Source organism: Aythya fuligula, chromosome 3 (genome assembly GCF_009819795.1).
Source record: "Aythya fuligula isolate bAytFul2 chromosome 3, bAytFul2.pri, whole genome shotgun sequence".
Lineage (NCBI taxonomy): Eukaryota > Metazoa > Chordata > Aves > Anseriformes > Anatidae > Aythya > Aythya fuligula.
The window spans coordinates 5,963,921-5,986,716 of NC_045561.1; the positions used below are offsets into that span (position 1 = coordinate 5,963,921).

At 44.9% G+C, this 22,796-nt stretch overlaps 2 protein-coding genes across 7 annotated transcripts in view; both read left to right on the top strand.

The window, feature by feature from the left end:
• The window catches only part of PLCB4 (phospholipase C beta 4), a 202,798-nt gene extending 195,830 nt beyond the window's left edge, over positions 1 to 6,968 (top strand). For 5 of the 6 annotated variants that reach the window (XM_032184308.1, XM_032184312.1, XM_032184306.1 and 2 more), the window contains 3 exons: positions 128 to 214; positions 2,304 to 2,340; positions 5,106 to 6,968. In XM_032184308.1, the coding sequence (XP_032040199.1) occupies positions 128 to 214; positions 2,304 to 2,340; positions 5,106 to 5,194 (213 nt within the window). In that variant the 3' untranslated portion in view covers positions 5,195 to 6,968. The remainder of the gene's footprint in view (positions 1 to 127; positions 215 to 2,303; positions 2,341 to 5,105) is intronic. The other variant, XM_032184311.1, reaches the window with a different exon arrangement.
• Positions 6,969 to 10,475: 3,507 nt separating this feature from the next.
• LAMP5 (lysosomal associated membrane protein family member 5) lies at positions 10,476 to 22,077 on the top strand. Its single transcript, XM_032185742.1, has 6 exons — positions 10,476 to 10,570; positions 10,835 to 11,007; positions 11,153 to 11,284; positions 11,361 to 11,466; positions 12,905 to 13,093; positions 19,782 to 22,077. Exons 1-6 carry the CDS (start codon positions 10,531 to 10,533, stop codon positions 19,958 to 19,960), a joined length of 819 nt encoding a protein of 272 aa, XP_032041633.1. The 5' UTR covers positions 10,476 to 10,530; the 3' UTR covers positions 19,961 to 22,077.
• The last annotated feature ends 719 nt before the right edge of the window (positions 22,078 to 22,796 follow it).

Below are 22,796 nucleotides of genomic sequence, written 5' to 3' on the forward strand. Positions count from 1 at the left end.
CCTGTGAAGTTTAGTACTATCCAAAGGAGGCAACACAGTGTATATTTGTGTATATTTCAAATAAGTTTTTGTTGAGTGTGTTAATAATGCATTATATTTCTCTCCCAATATTTTCTCTTGCTTACAGCTTGCAATGAAGCAGTCAAAGGAAATGGACCAGTTGAAAAAAGTTCAACTTGAGCATTTAGAAGTCTTAGAGAAGCAGAATGAGCAGGTATTTTTTTAAAATGCTTAAAATAACAGCAGACTAGTAAGAATGGTAACCAGAATCAGGCTGAACAGGATGCTTCTAAATATAAATCATTACCAAACTGGGGAAAATGACCTTGTTCATGGTCACTCAACTACTTGGGGGAGTTAAAATGAAGAGGCAAAGTGAGTTAAATAACGATATAGAACTCGGTTTGTTTCAGATGTGAAAGCTTAACTGTTTAGTCAGTCTGTCCTTTTAGCAGCTCAGCCACTTTGGTACTAATTAGCTAGTAATAAAAAAGGTAATAAAAAGCCCAGAATACAAATTTTAATTACTCCACAAAACTACCTCAAGAAAATCTGTTTCTTTTGAACTTAGATTTCTAGTGCTGACTGGGAAATAGAGGTAAAGCATGTGCACAGAGCATCTCTGAACTCCAAAAGCCACTTTAGTTTGGACTGAACAATAGAGTATAGTAGCACGGGAGGTTTTATCTGTGCTAATACACTCTTTCCTAATTAAAATACCTTTTATTTTTATTTTATTTATTTATTTTTTAATTTGAAAAAGCTACTTGGCAAGGCAAGGAAAATTCTAATCTTAATTCTGGTAGAAGCAGTACTGTTCTGAGCAGTTCCCTTGCTGAAAGGTTGAGCCAGCAGAGCTGTAATATACATGAACTTGCAGTAACGCACTTACACAAGTGTAAACTGCAAGGGGAATATACCCAGCAGTTCAGTAAGATGAGAGAGAAAGGATGTGTTTAATACCCATTGCTTTCAAGGGTTATGCACTTAATTCTTTTGAATTGAATTTTCTGAACTTAAACTCTCTGGCAGACACTGTATTATGAATTAAAGTAATCTTGCAGAGGCGGAGGGAAAAGTATGTCCAAATCAAGTGTTTCCAGTATCACAGGAGTCCCAAAAGCTGCGTGTGACTGGGTTAACTTCTGGGGTGATGACAGCAAGTAGGGTCACGGGCAGCTGCTACTACTGAGCCCTGGACACTGTGGCTCTGCCTTCTGATTGCTCCGCCTTCCTTCTGGATAACAAACAAGATTTCCAGTCTGTCCCCTGCTAGGGTTTCTGTAGATGCCATCTCTGACATGCAATATGAATGAATATTGGTCATTCTGCTCCTGAGCAATAGCTGCATACAATCAAAAGGTGGAGGTTGGGGGACACCTAGGGGAGGCAATTGGGGTACAGTGGACCTGCAGCATTAACTTTAGAGAGCAACACAGAGAACTCTGTAAACTGAGCTAGCTGACAAAAAATAGTGGGCTTGATCCAAAGACAGGTGTTATCAGTGGTGTCTTTCTGCTGGTGGCTTCAGAGGGCCTTAGATCCAGTGTTTAAACACATAAGGACAAGAGGAAATGATTACAGTTGTACTTTCAACCACAATGTGGCAAACACATCCTGTATAAGGGCGATAGGCTGCTGGGAAATAATTGTGGGTCATTAAAGGAGTCACCTCTTTCAGCAATTAGATTCTTCCCTCACCTGGCTGGGGTTACAGCCTCCACTGCTCAGAGGCAATAACAGCCTACATGAGCTTGCTCATATGCCATTTCAGTGCAGGTCAGCCCACATCATCAGTGATGAAATGGAGGAAAATCATTCAGGTTCTGTCAGGTTATCACTTTGTGGGGGCATGTGGAGGCCTCTACCACAGGCAGTCCTTAACAGCTTTTTAACCCACTTGATTTAATCATCAGAAAATATACTTCCACACATGCTGTCCTGACCACTTCCTTTCAGTCCCTAAAGTGCACTAATGCATACCCAAGGTCTGGTTTCATTGCTATATGCATTGATGTGTGAAAGCTAATTGGATCAAAATAAAGGTGGTATTTGTTTAATGCACATTTCATTTTTTTTTTTTTTCTGATCAAATGGGTGAAGAAACTTTTCGTACAAATATAGAATGTAAAAAGTAGAAATATGGGTGGAAACAGCCTTCAATACAAACTGTTATAATTTAAATTTTTGTTTTATGTATGTTTTCCTTGCATTAATTTTTTAGTCTCACTTCAGTTTTCATTCATTTAATTTGTTTCTCCTTGTATTACTCAATTTTGACATTATTATTTTTGTACAAACAGCTTTTGAAATCCTGTCATGCAGTGTCTCAAACACAAGGTAGGATGGACGTATAATAAGCAAACTCTTATTTCAGTGTGCTTTCCTTCTAAATTTATCATTATCATTGGAGCCTTCCTTGTAAATGCAACCATTGGGAAGTACCATTGACATAGTGAACACAATGTTAATCTTTTTTGCACACAAGTATTTGAGCCTAACAGTACTTTGTGCTTTAGCATCTCCAATTCAGATGCATATGAACAACGATGTAAATAGGAAATATTTAGAGATTAACTTGTATTGTACGTTACCTGTTGTTACTGAAAGATACGTTCAGAGTTCTAAACTGTCTGCAAAAAGTGTCTATTGCTTGAAGAAAACTATTTTAGTGTTAACATACATATGCTTAACTGGTAATGCTGATAGACAGACAAAGAATATTCACATATATTAGTAAGGTAATAAAATAAGAAGTTCCACACTAAAAATAGCAAAGTATAAAATAGATTGCTAGAAATAGCTTTTTAGTGTTTGAAGAAGAGGCTTCCAGCACTTCAAAATTCACTTTAAAATCCAGCGCATTACAAAGTATGGTAATTATACTGTGTGGCTGTGCTGCTGTAGCTTCCTAAATAATCATTACTCACAAGAAATCTCTATTAACCCTTGTCTTTCCAAGGGAAATAGTTGTAGTCTTGAACATTCAGTTTTACAGTATTGCCTGACCTGAATTATTTTCTTGAATTGATAACATACTCACATATTGCACCACACTTTTGCAACATGTATTTACAGACATCTAATGAGGAAGACACATTCATCATTAGGCTAGGGGAGGGAAAAAAAAAAAAAAAAAGATTCTTCATTTTATGTATATGGTTCTTAGCCTGCCTCAGATTTCACTAGAGAGCAAGCATCTTGCAAGCAGGGTCCATTAACTGCCACTAACTTCACAGATTCACTGTAGCTTTAGCACTGCCTTCCAGAAAGCTCGTCACATTGTGTCTGTGTGTGCATGTCAGAATGCACTGTCTGTACTGGCCTCGGAGTAGCAAAAATGGGCATCGTGATCCTATGCTAATGTGTTCTTTGAAACCAGGTTATCTCTAAAATAATTCTGTACGCTATACACTGGCACGCAGAATATTTATAGGACACTATATGCCAGTAGTTAAGTCACAAGTCTAAAACATAAAATGGATGAGTCACTAAAAAACAAACAGAGTTTTAGCTGGAATTGCACTTCACACACAGGCAAAAGCCAGCCAACATTTCAGAAGAGGTTGTACATATTTATTTATTTATTATGTTTTCACATTTCCATGTTAAAATTATTTCTTCATTACTTTCAAGCTTTTAACTCATTTAAATGAAGAGCATTGATTAATTTTTAATCATATTTATGACAGTTTCTTTGCTATTATCATAATTACTTTTTTTCCCCAAGATGATGATGATGATGATGATTGTGAAAGTACAGGGCTAGGTTTTTCAAGAAGGCATGTATATCACATCTGTACAAACCCACATTTACCTTGCAAAATGGATAGCTGTGCATCTCATTACTTTAGATCTACATCTGCCCATGTTCACATATATGTCTTTGTATGTCCAGAATAGGTGACTACTTAAGCAGGAGTTTGTATATCAAATTTCCCTGTCAAAGCAACATTTACAACTTTCTGAGGAAGAGTTCACATAAATCAAGTTCAGTAGCCATTCTTCCCTGCCTAGAAGATACAAAGGAAGAAAGGATTAGCTTGGTTTTCCTCTTCCTAAACTTGTCCTAATCCTCAGAGGTTTGGTTGTAAAGATAGCTTGCCCTCTGGGCCAAGTTATTCAGAGTCCTTTGGGCTATGGATTTAAATAACTTCACAGATTGAGAGTCGTCACAGAAAATGAAGAGATGGTGACTCCCAGTTCTTTCAAGCCACAGAGTTTCAACCAAAGTGCAATTTATAATCTGTGGCTGAGCCACAGGAGAAGTAAGCATGTACAAGTATGTATGTGTGATGGAGAGAAAGAGAATTTTAAAAGCTCCCTCTAAGCAGAGGATTCCCAGGCCAGATAACATTTTTATACAGTGCTTTAACCCTTCTTGCAAAGCCTGAGGCATACAGAGATATATTGCAAGATCTGGCATAAATTCGGTGCTGTATTCTGCACAATGCAATTGGATGCAGTTTCAGGTGGATTCAATGTGTGTAATCCTATGGAGGACATGTAGCAGTAGTCTAATCTTGAGGTGAAATAGTTCACATCTGTAATAATAAAAGACAAGAAAGATCTCAAGGCCAGATAAAGATTATTTAACAACAACAAAAAAAGACAAACTATATAACATACAGCAAGAAAGATGTTACAGATTTTCATCATTGTCTTTACGGAAAGAAATCGGTCCAGATCATAAACTAACTCTGAACATTTCAGGAACTAAAAAGTATATTGCAGTACTCTCACAGCAGTGATTGACCATACATTCCCAAAGACATTTCTTATCAGGAGAAACAGTAGAATCAGCATCTGAATAGTTTTCTTCCCTAAAATTGGTGCTTTTGCATTTTACTGTGTGTTTCTTCAGAAATTCAACCAATGAATCTTGGAATAAAATCAAAAATATTTTCCTAGAATTTGTAGGCATGAGAATTACAGCTGATTTTGAAAACATAATGACATGGTGGGAGGGGGGAGAGACATAATGTTATTACATGTATCTTCAGTGTGTTTTGCCTGTATTTTAGCCAGATGCTATCATATAAAATGTGCATCATTCTGAACACAAGGTCTGATGCAGTGCTTCATGTGGTTATTTTGGATTGCAGGCAAAGGAGATGCAGCAGATGGTGAAGCTGGAAGCAGAGATGGATCGCAGGCCAGCAACAGTGGTCTAAAGCCTCAACATGTAAATTGAAGTTGGAGAACACAGCATCCTTAAAATGAGAGCAAAATTCAAAATACTATTGCTGAGGTTGAAAAGTGGGCTTTTTCCTAGTCTCCCCCACCACCTTTTTTTTGATATATAGAAAATGTAGCTATGGACCACCAAGTCTTAAGGTTTGCATTGTTTCTTTTTAACACTGAGCACTGAATTTCCTTTGTTGGGTTTCCATAATAAGAATTTCCTTGGTTCAGGAAAACACTAATCAGAAGATGAAGACAGTTTCTAAATCCAGTCCGTAATTCCTTTCTGTATCTCCACAGGCAGACTGCTTGTATCAATTACACAATCAGAGCCTTGAAATACAACAGATATTTTTAACATTATCTCAAATGGCAACAAATCCATAGTCAAGTCATGTTACCTACTATTTGTGTTCTCATGTGTGATGTATTGTGTAGAAAGCTCATGCTGACAAACCACAACAAGTAACATGTCAGCTGCTCAGCACCTGCTGTCATTGAGCCCACTGAACTGGATTTTTAGCTAGGTCACTGTAATAATAATCCCAATCAAGTTAGTAAGGAGTAGAGTTGGGGCAATTTTTAATTTATATTTCAAAATATTTTTCAGGCAGCAGACAGTAAACAGCTGAACATTGTATACGGTTGAAAGTACAATATGTACAAAGTCATCCGTCAAATTCATCAACTGTAACAGTAACTTCACAGGATGTTTCTGCAGTCCAATGATGTAATTCACAAGTGCCATATCAACTCCATCATGTCTGAAAAAAAGCCGATATCCTGTGAAAGTTACTGCAATGGTTAGCATGAGGGAAATACAGTGTATTTGTGCCAAACTTGCTCAGTGCTCTAAGGGATTATGTATTAGGCACTTTAAGAAAAGTTTACATCATATGTTGCTTGTACAGAAACTGCATTTTGATCCTGTCGCTGCAGATCCCGGATATTACAGTTCATTGTAACTTAAAGATTGTTTAAATGGCTTTTGGCAAAAAGTTTGTAACTGTGAAAATGTAAAAAGTATTTATACACTTCAGAATCACAACATTGTAGAAAAATTCACATAGATGTTGCCACATGATAAAACTAGTAAACAGAAATGCTAAGAGTATGTTTGCATGTGATACAAATGCTAATAAGACTGTAATGCCTACTATATGACCACAGTCATTCTTTTAGCCAGTAAATACTGAATAAATGTATGGCACAGAATATTGTTTGATTAATTACAGACTTTTAGCATAACAAGGTCTCTCTATATATGTGTGTATATTAATTACGTGGGCATTCTTGATACTTCAAGTAAAAGAAAAGTACATAACTAATTTAATTTTACACAAAAGTATTTATGCAGATTTTCAGAATTTCATATCAGGAATAACCTTTTTATGTCCATTAGATACAAAAACAATTTGCTAATGTGTTAATTTGCATGTTTCCAAAGCTTGCTGTAGTTATATTGCAAAACAATGCATGTAAGCATTCCGCTTGGAATTTGTCCATGCTGCCAATTCAAAGATGACTGCATGGAAAAATGGTAGTTTAGAACAAATCAGATTCCTGATTTCAATGTACTAAGCACCGATTACTTTGTTGTATATGCCTGTACAAATGACTTCTACATATTCCTATAAACAAAATAAATGAAAAGAGATAATTATGTTATTGTTGGTCCTGAGATGAAACTTTCAACTTCTCTAATAAAAAACTTAAAATTCAAAACGTGTAGTGACCATAGTGGATTGTAGGGTGGTGTTGTTATTGCCTATGATTTTTTAATAAGATGTATTTCCTGTAAGAATGTGTATAGTGTAAATATATTTATATCATAGCTTATTTATTCAAATGAGTCTTATTTCTTTCAAGTGGTTGAAGAACTGTGCAGCGTTGGTCTTTGCAGTACTACAGAACAGCCTGAGTACAGTGTAGCAGCACTACGTTGAGAATCCAAGAACCCGAGTACAGTATAGCAGAGAACACAGCTGAGACAGAGGTCAGTGAAGTAGTTAGGTGTTTGAGACAGGATTTAAACAAACTTGTGATGCCAATTCAGAATTCCCATTCTGATGCACTTAACCTGTGGAGGCACCTCCAGCTCCTTATGCTCTGTAATATTTTAAAGACAGGTTGTGTGCACAGGCACTGGGAGCAGCTGTCCCTGTTCTCTGAGCTTGGCCGGTCCTCTTCCCAAGTGCTGGAGGGAGCTGCGAGCAGCAGCGTTTTTAGAGCATGCTGGAAAGGATCTGGCAGCTTGAAAAAGGTGGTGAATTTTATTTTATTTTCGTAATAAAAGTATCTTCTAAAATACACCTACTGGAGACAGTGCTGTTGAGCTGGAATTTAATACTGATGCCTACTACTGTGGTTTCTAGACAGTGAGAAGAAAATGACAGACCAGGTATGGAGGGAACTGGGTGGTGAACAACTGAACATTACTAGCCTGAACGTTACTAGTCTTCTAAGGCTCAGTTACAGCCTAGCTGAAAATCACTGTTCTAGCTGTTAAAGAACTAACTGCAAATGGAGGACCTGGGTTCAGTTCACTTCCCTCTCTGAGAAAAATCAAATCTCCCTGTCATAATTCTCTGACAAATATCATACACATCAGGGGATTAGCTAGTTTTGGAGGGGAAAAACAACCTGTCCACAGCCTCCTTGTGAGTCTGTGCTCACTGCTCAGCCAGGAGTGAGACATTGATCGAGTCCGAGAGAAAACGTGCTGCTGTGAAACCGCAGAGCTGGGTAGCCTCTGTGTCCAGGCTCTGCTCCCAGAACTGCTGCGTATTTCATCCACTGACAATTTAGCATAAAATGCAGACAGTAATTTGAAATTAAGTGATGAATTTTGTCAGCTAAGTATTTTGAAATACTGTTTAAGTAGTATTTGATTCAAAAATTATTTGAAATTTGGCTGCTAATGAAACGAGGTAAGAATTTCTATTGAGATAAAATAGGCTAATCAATTTGAACATTGATACTGAGCCGAAGCAGTTTAAAATGTCACTCTCCACTGGGGTGATGGATTCCACTTCACTGAAATTTATCCAGGGAAGCAGTAGATTCTCCCTCACTTAATTTCTCCAGATAAATTCAGTGCAGCTGTGATGGGGAGGGTTGTGACACCCTGGTTGCACAGGCAGCCACTTGTTCTTTCACTTCCACTGACTCGTGGGTTGATCATTAGCTCACCTGTGTCCAGCTGAGGTCTGTTTAACCCATCCCGCTTGAGTGCAAAGTGCACTGCCAGAGATACGAGATACAGCTGGGGGGCTGAATTCCTTGCAGGCTCCATGTGCTCTTGCCCACTGGCTGCCAGTGGCAGGCAGACACATCCCGGAGCTGCTCGGCCAGAAATCCCAGCTCGCAGGAACGCACCAGCGGCAGTGCTGCAGCCCCGCTGTCACCGTGCTGCGCACTCCCTGCGAGGAGGCTGGTAAGAGCAACTGCTGGCTGGTAGTTGGGAGGTAGCGGCAGGAGGCTCAGCCTTCAGAGATGCACGGGCTCTCTCCCCACCTGCGGGTAAGAGCAGGTTGCAGAGGCTGGGCTGGCTCCAGGTGGTCCATTAGCACAAATCAGGCCTGGTCACAGCCATTCAGTTCAGCTGATGCTGCACTGGCTCCCTCAGGTTAGAGCTCTGCTCACTTAATGTTTTTGGGGCTTTCTTGGTGTGAGGAAACTTTAACCCTTTCCCTTTTCACCATGGAAAGCAGCATAAACCCTGCTCAGCAGGCTAGAAATAAGGGCGATGCTGAAGCTGCAGGATTTTGTTCTGTGCAGCTGGCAGGTGCAGGGAGAATGCGGTTCTGCGCCGTGGGGCTTGGGGCTGCAGTCAGCCTCCTGTCCCTGGCACAGCTGCTCTCACTCCGCTGCTCCCTGTGCTTCCCTCCCACGCAGGCTGGGTACAGGGGCAGCTGCTCAGCATCATATATTTATTTGGAGGCTTAGAAGCTACCTAGAAACCTAAGGAATATTTGGAAATAAGTAGGGGGCTAGAGGATGAAACAGGGACTAGTAAAGCACTGCAATCCTCAGTGAAAGGCCTGAACTCACTGGGGAAATAGTCTGGTGCAGTCAGAGGGGCTCACATAGGAGGTAATGGCTTTTTGCTTTAAATAGTCCATTGCGACTGTTATCCATGGGTTAGTCTTGTATCACTACTGACACAGATCTGGCTCTATTTTGAGGGGCAGGAATGAGTCCTTATTCTGAAACAAGATGGAGGGGAAAAGGCCAGAATGTAGTATTTACTACATACAGTGAGCAGGAAAGGAATTTGACAGAACAGTTACAAAACTGAAAGCAAATGAACAAACAGAAGAAATCAATGTGTTCCTTCAGTAACTTTTATTTTTGAAGAGCTATTTCCCAGCAAGACAACCATTCTCTGCAGGTGTGCCCTGGCAGGGAAAGGGCAACTTCCCAGAAGCAGCAGCCTGCAATCAAAACTCCCCTTGTAGTACCTTGCTTGGCAAAGCTCTGGACTGTTTCCCCCAAACTCCTTTTCCTGAATTAGAAAATTGAATTATTAGTGAATCCTTGTAAGGCCACGAGCTCCAAATAGCTGCTGTCCCTTCGGCATTTCACAGAAAAAAAATATCCTTAGGCTCCAATTCCCTGCTACAACTGAGCTGCTCTTGGGACTCTTCTTTATGCTGGGGGCTGCAAATATTTGGACATGCTCTTCTCTTCCTAGCTGGTGTTGAAGGGCCCCAAAAGCTCTCGGGGAGAGGCAGAAAACCCCCAAAATTTTACAGTCGCATAGGCGAGCGACGGGGAAAGGCGAAAAACGCCGGGAGAGCCGGCTGCTCTGGGGTGGAGAGGGAGCCTACAGCAGGCTGCCGGCTCTGCTTCTTGCCTTGCGGCCCCAAAGCAGCTGCCCGCGTCTCCCCAAATGAACGCGCAAAGCAGCCGCTTGCTTTCGACCGAAATTCCGAGCATCGAGGCGAGCCGTCCTCCCGCTTAGCGCCGGGGGCTCGCCCGGGCAGGGCTGGGGTCCCCCTGCCCTGCCGGGGGATCCCCCGGGGCTCCCAGCCCTCCTCCCCGTGTGCGCCCCGTCCCTCGGCGGGGGCGCCTCCAGCAGCTCCGCGGCATCTCCCCTGCTGCTCCTCCTCCTCCTCCTCCTCCTCCCCACACACCCACACACTCTTCCCCGTCCCTCCTCCCCGGCACTCCGCAGCGGAGTGCTTTTGCAGCCTGTGCAGCTCCTGCGAGAGGAGGTGTTTCAGCTTTTTCAAAAATAATTAGTAGTATTTTCTCCTTTTTTTTTTTTTTTCCCTTCTTTTCTCCATCCCTCCGGAGCGGACCCTCCCGGAGCAGCAGCAGCCGCCGGGCCGAGCAGGGAGGATGGCCGGGGGGCGCCTCCCGGGGCTGCTCTTCATCTTGCGTGAGTACCGCGGCCGTGGGTCGCGACACCCCCCCGGGACCTCGCTGTCGCGACACGGAACCCTGTCGCGACGTGGCCGGCAACGAGACAGACCCGGCGCTGCTCGAGCCCCGGGGCTGCTTCACCCGCCGCGGGCTGCCCCGTCGCTACTGCCCGCTCTGTCGCGACATGGGGCGCCCCATCGCGACTGGGTGCCTTAGTCCCGGGGCCGGGCTGGGGGGTGCCGAGGGGTGCCGCCGCCGCTCAGCTCCCCTCTGCCTGCAGACGCCGCGGCTCGCCTGGCTGCCGAGCAAGAAGTTGAAAACCTGTCCGGGCTCTCCCCTAACCCCGAAAAGGACATTTTCGTCGTGCGGGAAAACAGGACGACGTGCCTGATGGCGGAATTCGCCGCCAAGTTCCTCGTCCCTTACGACGTGTGGGCCAGCAACTACGTGGATGTGAGTGGGGCCGGGGGGCTGGAGGGGCGCGCTTTGCCCACGCCGGCCGGGCTGTGGGGCGGCTGAGCGGGTTGTAGGGCGGCTGAGCGGGTTGTAGGGCGGCCGGCCGGGCTCGCCCCCGCTCAGCCCCGCTCCCCGCTCGTAGCTGATCACGGAGCAAGCCGACATCCCGCTGTCGCGGGGCGCCGAGATGAAGGGCAAGTGCGGCACCAACGAGTCGGAGCTGGAGATCTCGTGGCTGGAGCAAGCGTACACCCTCAAACTCTTCTTCCTGAAGGTACGGGGCTGGGACCGGGGGCCGGGATGCGCGGCCGTCCTGCCGGCTCCTGACCGCCGCCGTGTCCCCCCCGCAGGAGGGGCACAACACGTCCCGGGGCCAGGAGGCTTTCTGGAGGCTCGGCAGGATCCAGTTCGCCTACGACACCTCCGAGCGCACCTACTTCAAGGACGCCGTCAGCCGTAAGAGCCCCGGTCGCGATTTGGAAGCACAGCCCCGGGGGGATTCCCGGAGTCGCGATTTTAAAGCGCGTCCTCGGGGGATGCCCAGCGGCGGGGCAGCCAAACGCAATTTAACGGGGAAAACCCCAATCCCACACCCGCCCGACAGACCGGGACCGGGTGCCGTTTTTAAACCCTATGTTCATTTTATTTTTTTTCCTCCCTTTTTTATTCTTTATTCGCGTTCTTAGTGACCGCATCTGCCGCGGGGGGGAGCGCCCAAGCTCTGCCCGGTGCTGCGCTGCCCCAGCCCCGCCGGGGGACCCGGGAGGCAGCGGGACGGGCTCTGTCTGCCCTGGGCACGTCTGGCTCCTGTCCCGCGGGACAGCACCTTAATGGCATCTAAAGTTAATTATTTCCTCAGTCCTGACCATGGCTGAATAGGTGGAAAAGCAGAGGGCCCCTGTGGGAACGATGAGACAGACATCAGTATCCCTACGCGCCTCCACACCCAACAGCTCCGTTTCTCACTGGGTTTCCTTTCTTTTGGCTTCCATTTTCTTACCTTGTTTTTGGTCAGAAATGAGTCGCCTTGCATTGAAATTTAAAAGACTGCCATTTGCAATTTTTTTTTGTCAGCGAGATTTTCAAACTCCAGTGAATGGTGCCTCACCAGCTTATGGCATAGGGCTCGCTGGATATGGAGCTGTTTTTCCACCCCTACAGTTTGTGTCCCCAAAACGTGGTGGTGGCTCTGCCTCATCACCCTCTGCAACCGCAAAACGCTGATTGCCTTTCTGTGCTGCCAGAGGGGAACAAAGGGCTGCAGATGAGCCAAGGGTGGAAGGCATCCCTCATTCCACCTTGCTGAGCTGCCTTCTGCCTTCATTTATGAAACAACTTGATATAACGAGAAAATATTTTTTTTTACAATCTATACTTGGGTGAAATGACCGTGTTTTGTTTTTGAGGAGGGTGTTAAGGCCTATTTTGCTCTGCGGTAAGATCCCCAAATCACAGTGCTCCTTCCACCTCAATTCAGGGCCAAAGCACAGCCGCAAGAATTGCTCTTTCCCAAACGTAGGGAGCATGAGCGCAGTCTGAGGCTGCACAGACAACAATAGACACCATTCCTCTGGCTTTACGGGCTTCGAGTCCTGTGTCAGGAGCGTAGGTGGAAGCAGCAGAGCCAGCTTTCCCCTTTGTGCCGGCAGGACCGCGCGCTGCAGCCATCCTTCCCCAGTTGTGGGCAGGTGACCCCACTGCGGGTGCTGTCCTGGCTATGCGGGGGTGTCACACAGAGAGCACGATGCCACCCCAGGAGAAACTGCTGCTTTGAGAGCACTGGAGCATGTAGCCACTGTGCTGCATACCCCATGTCCAATTTGTTTGGTTAAGAAAGTCACATCAGTCCCCCTGAGACAGGGCTTGACCTTGGCTGTTTCTGCCCCTTGGCCAGCTGGGAAGCACACAGCCAACTCGCACCGGCTCTCTGCCCTGGTCACCCCAGCTGGGAAATCCTACGAGTGCCAGGCACAGCAGACCATCTCCCTTATCTCCAGCGACCACCAGAAGTCTGTGCAGCTTTTGCTGTCTGAAGTCCGCATCCAGCCCTTCGACATCACTGCAGATTTTGTCTTCAGTGAAGGTAAGGCACCGGGCGAAGGCATGTTCTGCATCCCTAACATGCTACCACTGCCGCAGCCTTTGGGGACATCATTTGCTCAAGGAATTTGGGTCCCACCTTTATCACAGCACCATCTCCTCCCTCCAGTGAGTTTTGAATGCTCCCTGAAGTCCTTCCGATCCCTTCCCTGTCTCCATGGTTTCCAAAGCCTTTATGAGCTTAGCCCAGCTGTTATTTGGTCACAATGCGTGCTGTCATTGCATGTAGGTTGGCTTCTGTAAGGCCTTCTCTGGCCGGGTTGCCAGCAAGCAATGGTGCTGCCTGGTCTCCAGAGAGCCCTGCAGGTAGGAGCATCTCCTCAGCATCACCAAAGGTGCTTTTGGGGCAGCTCCAGGGGCTTTTTAGGGCCACTGCATGTTGAGGAAGGATTGGTGCTGTAGTGGAAGGAAATACTTGTGATGCGCATTGCTCGCTTCGGCTCAATTAATGCTCTTTGCAAGGGTGAAAGAAGTGTAAAACAGACTTCATCAAGCGACCATTAGGTGCTCCTCTCTACATGTATGTTCTTGATTTAGGCAAGATGTTTTGGGGAGGTTGGTAGTTGGGGACATCTGCATGGGGAGCTGCCCACGGCAAGGGGAGGAGGAGGGTGGCAGGAACAAGATGAAGGCAGTGGCTCAGCAGCAGAAGGCTGTGAAGTTTTAGTCCTTGACAGGATGAGCTGCCTTGCCTTGTGGTTTACCCTTAGGGGTTGTGATGGGGTAGGGATGTCCCTGTAGCCAGACTGTGGGTCTGCTGCTGGGTGCGGAGAGGGGATGACTGAAACCCTGGCAGTGTCTGAAGTCCTGGGGTGCTGCTGTCATCGGCATTACGCTGAAGCTGCCCAGGGGAGGAAAACAGCCTTTCTCAGTCAAGTCTGTAAATGTGAGCTGGAACCACAGAGGAAGCCAAAGGTGGAAAGAAAATGACTGGAAGCCTTGTCCGGGGCAGCTGGGTGTGTGGGGTACCTCATATGCCAAACACGGGGGACGCTGTCCCTCCTCTCGTGTTTCTTAAATGTTAATCAAGGGTAAAAGAAAAAAGTGAGTTAACAGATGCTGTTCGAATCACAGGATCTCACTGAAGTCAGTAATATCACCAGGGGGCAAATTCCTGCAGGTTCTGCTTTCCTTTGTCCTGAGGAAGGCATGAGCTCCTCCTGCCCCACTGCCACCTGCCTTTTCCATCAGGTCGAATGAGGGAGTGTAAGCACATTCACCTCAGTTAGGGCTTTGCCACTAGTCCCCTCTTTATACCGCTGCTTTAGCAAAGTGGTTAACTCCATTATTATAATAAGTTGCAAATAAAATAGATAATAGCCAGATCTTTTAATAATCAGCTAGAAGGTGGTGGTGTTATTTTCAAGACCAGCATTAAAAACATGGGGCTTTATTATTTTGCATGTAGGAAATATTTTAGAACACAATAAAAACCCGTCACTGACTACAGAGCCGAGCACTTACACTCATGACTCACATTCCTCTCGCTGATGTAGTAAATACTTGCTATTGTGTATGCTGGCTCTGGCAGAGCTCTGCACAGCTGAATTACTCATGGCGAGGCCGGTGTTGTATGGAGTAGGTTTTCTTGTGGGCACAAATAAATCTGTTTTTCATAGAAGTAATATCACGTTTTGCATGGGTTGCAGGGAGAAAAAGACAAAACTTCATAGTCTCCTCTCATTTTGGGTGGCAAATCTTCATCTTCTCCCTCTTCCTGGGGCTCCAGGCTCCCTGCATTCGGGGAGCCTTGGAGGACTTTTAAAATATGCAAGGCTGGACTCGTGCTTAGCTGCTGTGTCTGTGTGCTACCAGACTTGTGAGGTCTGATAGCTCCCACTTGAAACAACTCAGGGTTCATTGCCAACAGGGACTGCATCCTTTTTTCATGATACCCTGCTTTGGTATCAGGCTATAAATTACTTGTTTTTCTTTGTTGGAGGTTTTTTTTTTTTTAGTATTTATTTATTTTTTTGACCAAGGACACAAAGAAACCCTGGCTGGTTTAGCAATCTTTGAATGCAGGGGGGCAATTCCTCCTTCTGAGGAAAGCACCATTTCTGTCTTTGTCAAGCTTTCTGGTTTGTTGCTGTTGCTCTTCTTACTAAATTACTTCTTGTTATTTAATTCTGCTGGAAGTTAAATAGCAAAGAGCACCCACCTGGAGACGATGGCTAGAAGTGCCTGAGAGCAGTCATTTAAAGCAGCAAAGCTTCAAACACGGGCTCTGCTGCTTCTCCCAGTGGCACGTCCCCACCAGCCCTGCAGACCGGCGTGTGCTCGGCACATGCATGGCAAAACATGATCCTTTGTGGGGTCTGAGAATCACTGCCAATCTTAAATTACAGTAATTAGCCTTCTCCTTTTTGGTTCATTAATTTCCCATTAGGTAAAATTCCTATTAATTATGAACAAGCTACAGAACATTTTAAAATATTTTAGAATAGAGAAAGAGACCTGCTAGAGCAGAGGAATCACTGAGACACAGGAGGGTCAGGCTCTTTTGCCACAAAGTAATGGTGGGGAAAGGTTTCATCATTAGACCTGACACTATCCTACCTGGAAGAGATTAAAGAACCTGGGGGGAGTGATTAGACTGCTTTTGTTTTCTGAATGCTTAAATCCAAGTGTTAGAATATCTTTTCTTGAAGACAACCAACTGGCACACAGGCATATAAATATGCGTATTTATTTTCCTTTTTCAATACAAAAGCAGCAGAAATTATTCAGAATTTGGGATTTTTTTTTTCTTAATGGAAAATGTGTACATTTATCAGCTAAAAGACCAGCGAAAAGACAGACAAATCAAGAGGGTGAGAGGAGAATATTTAAATTGGAGAAAGAACCCACAACAATTGCCGGTTCTTTTGATCTGCATGAAAATCATACAAAATGCTGATACATGGGGATGCAAAAGGAGAGAATTAGGGGCTGGGATCCCAGGAGTTCTCACCTCCCTCTGAACCACCCCAAACAGGGGCCGCATTTTCTCAGGGGCTCTCAGCACCAAGCAGTTCCTCTCTTCAAGGTGTGTGGCCACGTTTAAAAAGCAGCCAGCCTTTTTTTCTTTTTTCTTTTTTCTTTTCTAAACCAGTCTCTTCTAAAAACCCATCTCAAAAATCCATCCTGTCATGCCAGATGCTCCTGGGCTGTTTTTCCATCCATTTAACAGCCCTTGCACCAGTTCTCAGGCTTGCAGTCGTGACTGCGGGAAACCACTGTCGCTTTTCTCTCTTTTTTTTTTTCTCTCTCTCTCTTTTTTTTTTTTTTGTTTCCTTTTCTTCCTTGCTACTATTTGTTCTGCTGAAACAAGAAAATGGGCCTGTTGGGTGGTTTCGTAGCCTAGTACTGAAATTGGACGAGCACTCACCATAGAAACCGTGGCGGTACGTGAGGCTCGGTGCCTCGCGGTGCCAGAGGAGGCACAGCACAAAGGGAGCGCACCTGAACGCCTCCTTTGTCATCCGCCCGCCGTCTCTGAAGCGGGGTCATGCTGTGGGGTGGCTCAGCCTGACCCCGCAGGGCTTGGGGTGCAGTCAAACTGCCCGCCTGGCCCCAACTGCTCATGCAGAGAAAAGTCACCAGGGACCCTTTGCGCTTCGCGGAGCCCAGGGTAGGGCCCAGCAGTTGGGGCAGATGCTGAGATCTCTGTGACCTGAAGTAAAATCTCTGGGAAAGTTTGCTGGAGAGGGCTGTTTTCCTGCAGAAGCCATCGGTTTGTCATATCTGTGTCCGTTCCCAGCGTGACCGTGTTTCATTTGCTGTGCATTGAGCAGCCTGCCCATGGTCGAGCGGGTTGGATGTCTGAGTGGGGCTCTGTCTTAGACTTCATGTAAACCCCCCCTCTCTTCCCACTCCCCCTTTCCATTTTCCTTCCCTGATAGAGCAGGAATAATGCCTGCAACCTACCTGCCCACGGTGCTGTGGACCTCAGTGCCTACAATGCTTTAAATTCTTGGGATGAGCAACGCTATGTGGATCCTAAAGGATATTGCCGTAAATGTGCAAATATTTTTGTTTGCTGTAAAGTGAATGTAATGTTCATACAGTGTTAAAATACAAACCTTTTTCCCTGAGCCAGCAGCATCTGGAGTGCCTGAGCTCCCCGACAGATGGGTTTGTGCTGAGTGCTCGCAGGCACCTCCCCGCCAGGTCCCCCACGGCCCCAGCCCCGCTCCCCCAGCGCTCCCTGCAGAGCGGGGATGTTGGTGACCAGCTGAAAGGAGCAAAGGGCTGTGCTGGGCGAGGAGGAGGATGTTGTAAGGTCAGAGGCAGCTGCTGCTCACGGCTGCCTTCGCTGCTGGGGCAGAGCACTTTCTGGCCAGGGAACACAGCAGTGTCCAGCTGCACGGTTTGGGGTGTGCTGCTGGAGACTGCTACCTTAGCTTTGATTTTTTTTTTTTTCCTATGGGCTATTTTTTTTTTTCTTTTAATCCTATTTAAAAAGTATCAGGATAAAGAGCTCTGTACTGTGGTTGCTTGCAAGAATTGACACCTTTTTGAGTTGTGACTCAGACGCTTAAATACAGCTGTGGTTTTCCGTGGATGCTGGAGTTTCGGCCACGTCTTCTGTGTAATCTATTGCTCTGCAGTCTGTTTACTTGGCAAAAGATGGGAATTCAAATACTGCAAGCAGGAGCTTTAGAGTTGGGTTAGTCCTCTGCATCACAGCACTGGTGCTTTCAGCTTTGCCTTCTCTGGCTACAGACCCTCGCATGCACCCCATTCCCCTAAAAGTGCTGCATTGCTCATGTTTAAGTAAACGTGCATGGGCAACCCTGCCCTGTTTGAGCACAGGTGAATGTCCTCAGCTGGCTTTACACCAGGCTTATTTCAATACTTCACAGGATTTAAGCTAAGCTACTTTCAAAGCTGCTGCTTTGTGCCCAGACGCAGTCAGAGGTCGGGGTGCTGGGGCACCCCTGGCCCCGCAGCGCTGCCCCACGCGGCTTTTCCCGCAGCCAGGACCAGGCACAGCAGCCTGTGCAGCGCATCTGCCTCTCCGCTGCAACTCCTGTCCTTAGCATCCTAAACTGGGAAGAATTCCGTAAAGCTCTGGAAATCTGATTTGGGGAGCTAAATAATAATCAGGGTAGGCTTTTTTTGTTCGTCTTTCTTGTTAATACAAACAAACAAAACCCCTGCATTGCAGCAACTGCTGAATCGCCTGTAACAGACCTGGTGATTAATCACTCCTCTGGTGAAACAGTGAGCAACTGGAACTGAAAAGGACATTTCTTTGTTAGACTACGTTTCACTTCAGCTTTTTTGTTTCACTTCATTTGCGGCTGGAAACGTTTCCTAACACATGGCTGCCAGCCTGCTGCTGGGAGGGGGGCGGCACAGCTCCCAGCAGTGCAGGGAGCGCTGGCGATACGGATACGTCCCTGCTGTCACCTCCTGCCTGGGCGCAGGGGTTTTTCCTGCCTTTTTTTTCACATTCTGCTAGATTTGCAGTGCGTTTGCTTTCACAGCAATTCCAGGTCTCTGTGTTCTGCAATCAGCTGCCTGGGAAACCCATCTGGATGGTCTTTAGCGATGGGAGGAAGTAGTGGTGCCCTTTGTATGTGCTTGTCTAACATTTTTTTTTTTTGTTTGTTTGTTTGTTGGGTGTTTTTTTTTTTTTTTTTTTTTAATGAAAATTACTGCTCTTTTCCTTGTTTTCGGTAGGATTCTGGCACTGTGAAGAAGACAGTCCAGGGGCCAGAGCACTCTACCTTCTGTACCCATAGGTTTATTTTTCAGCATTGCCATTTTTCTTTTTGGTTTACCTGTCCATCAACATGGATAAGCAAGGTTTCTGTGGAGAAAAAAAAATAAAGTAAATTGAGATCTTGTCTATCACCTGTAAGACTGTGGCAGTGTAAGGCAGCTGAACAGGAATTACCAGGGTAGTGCATTTCCTATCTTTGGTGGCCATGTATTTGCAAGCTAAATAGAGAAGTGTTTTCCCATTGCAGCTGTGGTTATTTTCTGACAGATTATTGGACTACGGTAAGGATTCACAGGCCAGAGAGAAAGCCACTGGGGATGCTCTCAGTGCTTCTGCTCATCCTTTGCTATATTTGACAAACAAGAGGGGGTGCTGGGATGTTGTTTGCCCACAAACACAGGCGTGCTTTGCCAGAGCTGGCACGCTGCCCTTGGGCAGCTCGTAGGGAAGGGGAAATTCCTGTTGGATCTCTGTCAGCCTGCAAATAGAGGGGAAAAGCCCTTTTAACGATGAGGGTTGCTCTGATTAAATACTTACTGATATTGCTGTTTCATGATATCATATTTATAGTCTCTAAATAAACAGAGCATCTCTTCAGCCACGGTCAGGAGGCTTGTTCTTTCACTGCCTTGTTCTCAGTGTCAGTGCTATGGGTGTGGCACGGAGGACTGAAGACTAACTTCTGGGCCTGAAAGTCTATTTTTCCACCATATCGGCTGGCTTGATGGAAGATGTTCACCCTCCCTCCAAGCCCTGCACAGTGACTGTGATTTGAGTCTCCTCCAAAGCAATTGATTTTCTCCCCAGCACGGTGACGACTGTTGCTGTCTCTCTTGGTTTGTCCAGGACAGTTTCTCCAGGGATGTTGGTTTGGTGCAGCAGCAGGTGTTAATATTTGCTGTGTCTCACTTGTTTCTCCATCTCCTTTTCTCTCTCCTTTTTTTTTTTTTCCACCCAGAACACAAGTGCCCAGTGGACCAGAGGGAGCAGTTAGAAGAAACCCTACCTCTGATTTTGGGCCTGGTACTGGGGTTGGTTATCGTGATAACCCTCTGCGTTTACCATATCCACCACAAGCTCACGGCCAACCAAGTGCAAATTCCTCGTGACAGATCTCAGTACAAACACATGGGATAGGTGACAGGACCGAGCAGCCCGAATATTTATCAGGTAGATAAAGCAAAAGCACTTTTTTCTATGGGAGACGAAAGATTATAGGGGGAACAAGATGGTATTCACAACACCTAACCAAAGGTATTTTGGTATTTCATGGAGACACATGAGTTAAGATCACGCTTTATTGCAGTCAGTGCAGACACACGGCTTTCTCCATAAGATGAGGGCACATCTGACACTAGGAGTCTGTCTGTGGCACTAGGTGCTCTGAATACCTTCTTAATCAGCCAGGACGATCACCTGGAAACAGAAATACTTCACATGTCAAAGTCTAACACGGGGGGCAAAATGAACAGTTTTTTTTTCTTTTTTCTTCTTTCTGTTTTTTTTTTGTTCCTGAAGGGACTCTTACCTCCCTGATGCACTGCTCTTGGCGCGTGTTCAGCCTCTGTGTTGGTGTGCCTCCAGCAAGCATGGCTGGGGGTTCAGGGCCATTGCACAGACTTCATTAAGGTCCGTCCTCTGAGAAAGGACACAAACCACATTCCTGGTATTTGCACTCACGTTAAGGAAAGCATGAAAGAGGTACAGGTGTGTTTTGGAAAAAAGTTCAGACCAGGTCCTCAAGCTGGAATAAGCTGGAGTAACTCCAGCAGAGCAGATTGCAGCCAGCTGAGGAACTGACCCCATACTTGAGGTGGAGTGAAGAAAGTTTGTTTTTGCTTCCTGAGCCACATCCGAGTTAAACTTAATTAAAAAAAAAAAAAAAAAAAAAAAAAAAGTATTGATATACAAATTATAAAGTGCCATGCTACTGCAAGTCAACTGAGAAATGCTTCTGGCTGGGCATCCTGCACGTTTTGTGATTGTTGTTGAGATGTTACATTGCTACCTGCAACTGATATTTTCACAATGAAACAAACAAAAAAGAAAACAGAAATGTTCAAGTTACTATGCAGATTATTCAGGTATAATCTAATGTAACACAAAAAATATAAGGAAACCCTTGAAATTTATCCTTAAATGTAGACCATTTTTAAAATGAATTAAAACATGCACATATATAGTACTTGATTTGCCTTCTTATTTTGAAATGATGTAACGCCTTTTGTTAACCGTGATATCTGGCGGGGCTGGTGTAACAATAAGGGTCTGAAGGGTTGCTTTTAAGTGTAGCATTTAATCCTAGCAGAATTTTTGATGCAGATGGTTTGGTGAAAATACTCCGTGTTGCCTTGGCATTCTGTGATTTGTTGGCAGTTTCTAATATTATTCTAATCTCTCAGTCGTGTCTTTTTTGTCTGTTGTGGGCATGGCCATTTTCACTCGGGTGCCATCCAGTTTCTGCTGAAACCTTTGACTTCCCTTGGCTTTGGTGTTACTGCAGCAAGAGTTAGCCCAGTCCTTGTCTTAGTCGAGGGTATGGAAAATACTTTGTTCTTCTTGAAGTAATTTGAGCCAAGCAGGGATTCATACAGCCTGTCCCCCTTCAGCTTAAAACAGGGTAATAAGCCAAGAAAACAGCGTTCTCAGAGTTGAAGCTGTTATCTGTGCTTATACATACTTAGAGCAAACGTGTGCATTTAGGGTTTGTTTTTCAGCTACGCAGCAACAGTAAAATTAAAGCAGAATTAAATTACATTGAGGAACTGGCCCTGCACTGAAGTGAAAGAGCAATGGTCTACCTGTCTGTGCTGTTCTGCACCCATGTGTCAGTAGCAGCAGCCATACGTGCAGAGATTTGGCTGGTAAGGCAAAGAAACAATGTGAGGGTGGAGACTTGTCCTGTGCTCAGCCAGAGCTGTTGGCATTTTGGAGCATGTGATGCCAGGTAGGTAGACTTACGATTTGACAGGGAAGATAGTTTGAAGGTTTACATGAAAAAAAAACACCCATACTTAAAATGCTGGAAGAAAAACCCTTTGAATCTTTCAACTCAAACCGTATTTTTGCTAATAGTTAATTGCTGATTTTGAATTTTCCATCAACTTAGGCTCACCAAACTTACATTTTTGAAACATTAATTATGAGGGGTTAAAAAAGCTGCCCAACTTCTCCTTCTGCCCATCAGACTACAGCAATATCTGGAGGATGGCAGCGCTTTGTGATTTCATTTATATATATATATATATATATATATATTACATTTAATTTCATATTTAGCTTTTATTCATAAATGGCTTATGGACTTGGTGCTTAGGGACATGGTTTAGTGGGCGCCATTGGTAGTAGGGTGATGGTTGGATTAGATGATCTTAGAGGTCTTTTCCAAGCCTAATGATTCTGTGATTCTGTGATCATGAGCTAGCTGCAGGCTCGAACACACTTTGCTTTATGGATGTTTATGAACACACTGGTACAACGTTGAGTAAATACAAGAAACTTATCAAGCTACTAAGCTCTATGAGGACCTGTAATAATTAAGCACTTACTAAAACAGCTGTTAATGACTTGCAAAGGACTTATGAATAGAACTTTAATTATAATTTTCTGATGTATTGCTGAGGAAGGGAGTTACATTGCCAATAAATGCCCTGGCCTCTGCTATTGCATTTATGTAAGTATTTGCAAACTGTTTAAGAACTGGTGAACTGAAGAAAAAAACATCATGTATTAGTGACAACAGGAGCCCAAGGTAAATGGACATGATTATGCCCGGCTTGTTTGACTGGCTCTGGCTTTATTGGAGGGACTGTGGGTGAAATGTCCAAAGTAAAGTTTTTTTTTTTTTTTTAAATGAATGATGTATTTTGAGACATTTACTGATGTCATTAACCAAAAGCATATGGCCTAATACTAAATCTCACTTGTAAGACTTAAAGAGAGCAAATAAGAGCACAGATATTCATTAGCTGAC

Coding starts and splice junctions, on each gene's coding strand:
- LAMP5 (XM_032185742.1), top strand. CDS start 10,531: ATGGCCGGGGGGCGCCTCCCGGGGCTGCTCTTCATCTTGC. Junction 11,285..11,360: donor TCAAACTCTTCTTCCTGAAG/GTACGGGGCTGG, acceptor TCCCCCCCGCAG/GAGGGGCACAACACGTCCCG. Junction 13,094..19,781: donor AGATTTTGTCTTCAGTGAAG/GTAAGGCACCGG, acceptor TTTTCCACCCAG/AACACAAGTGCCCAGTGGAC.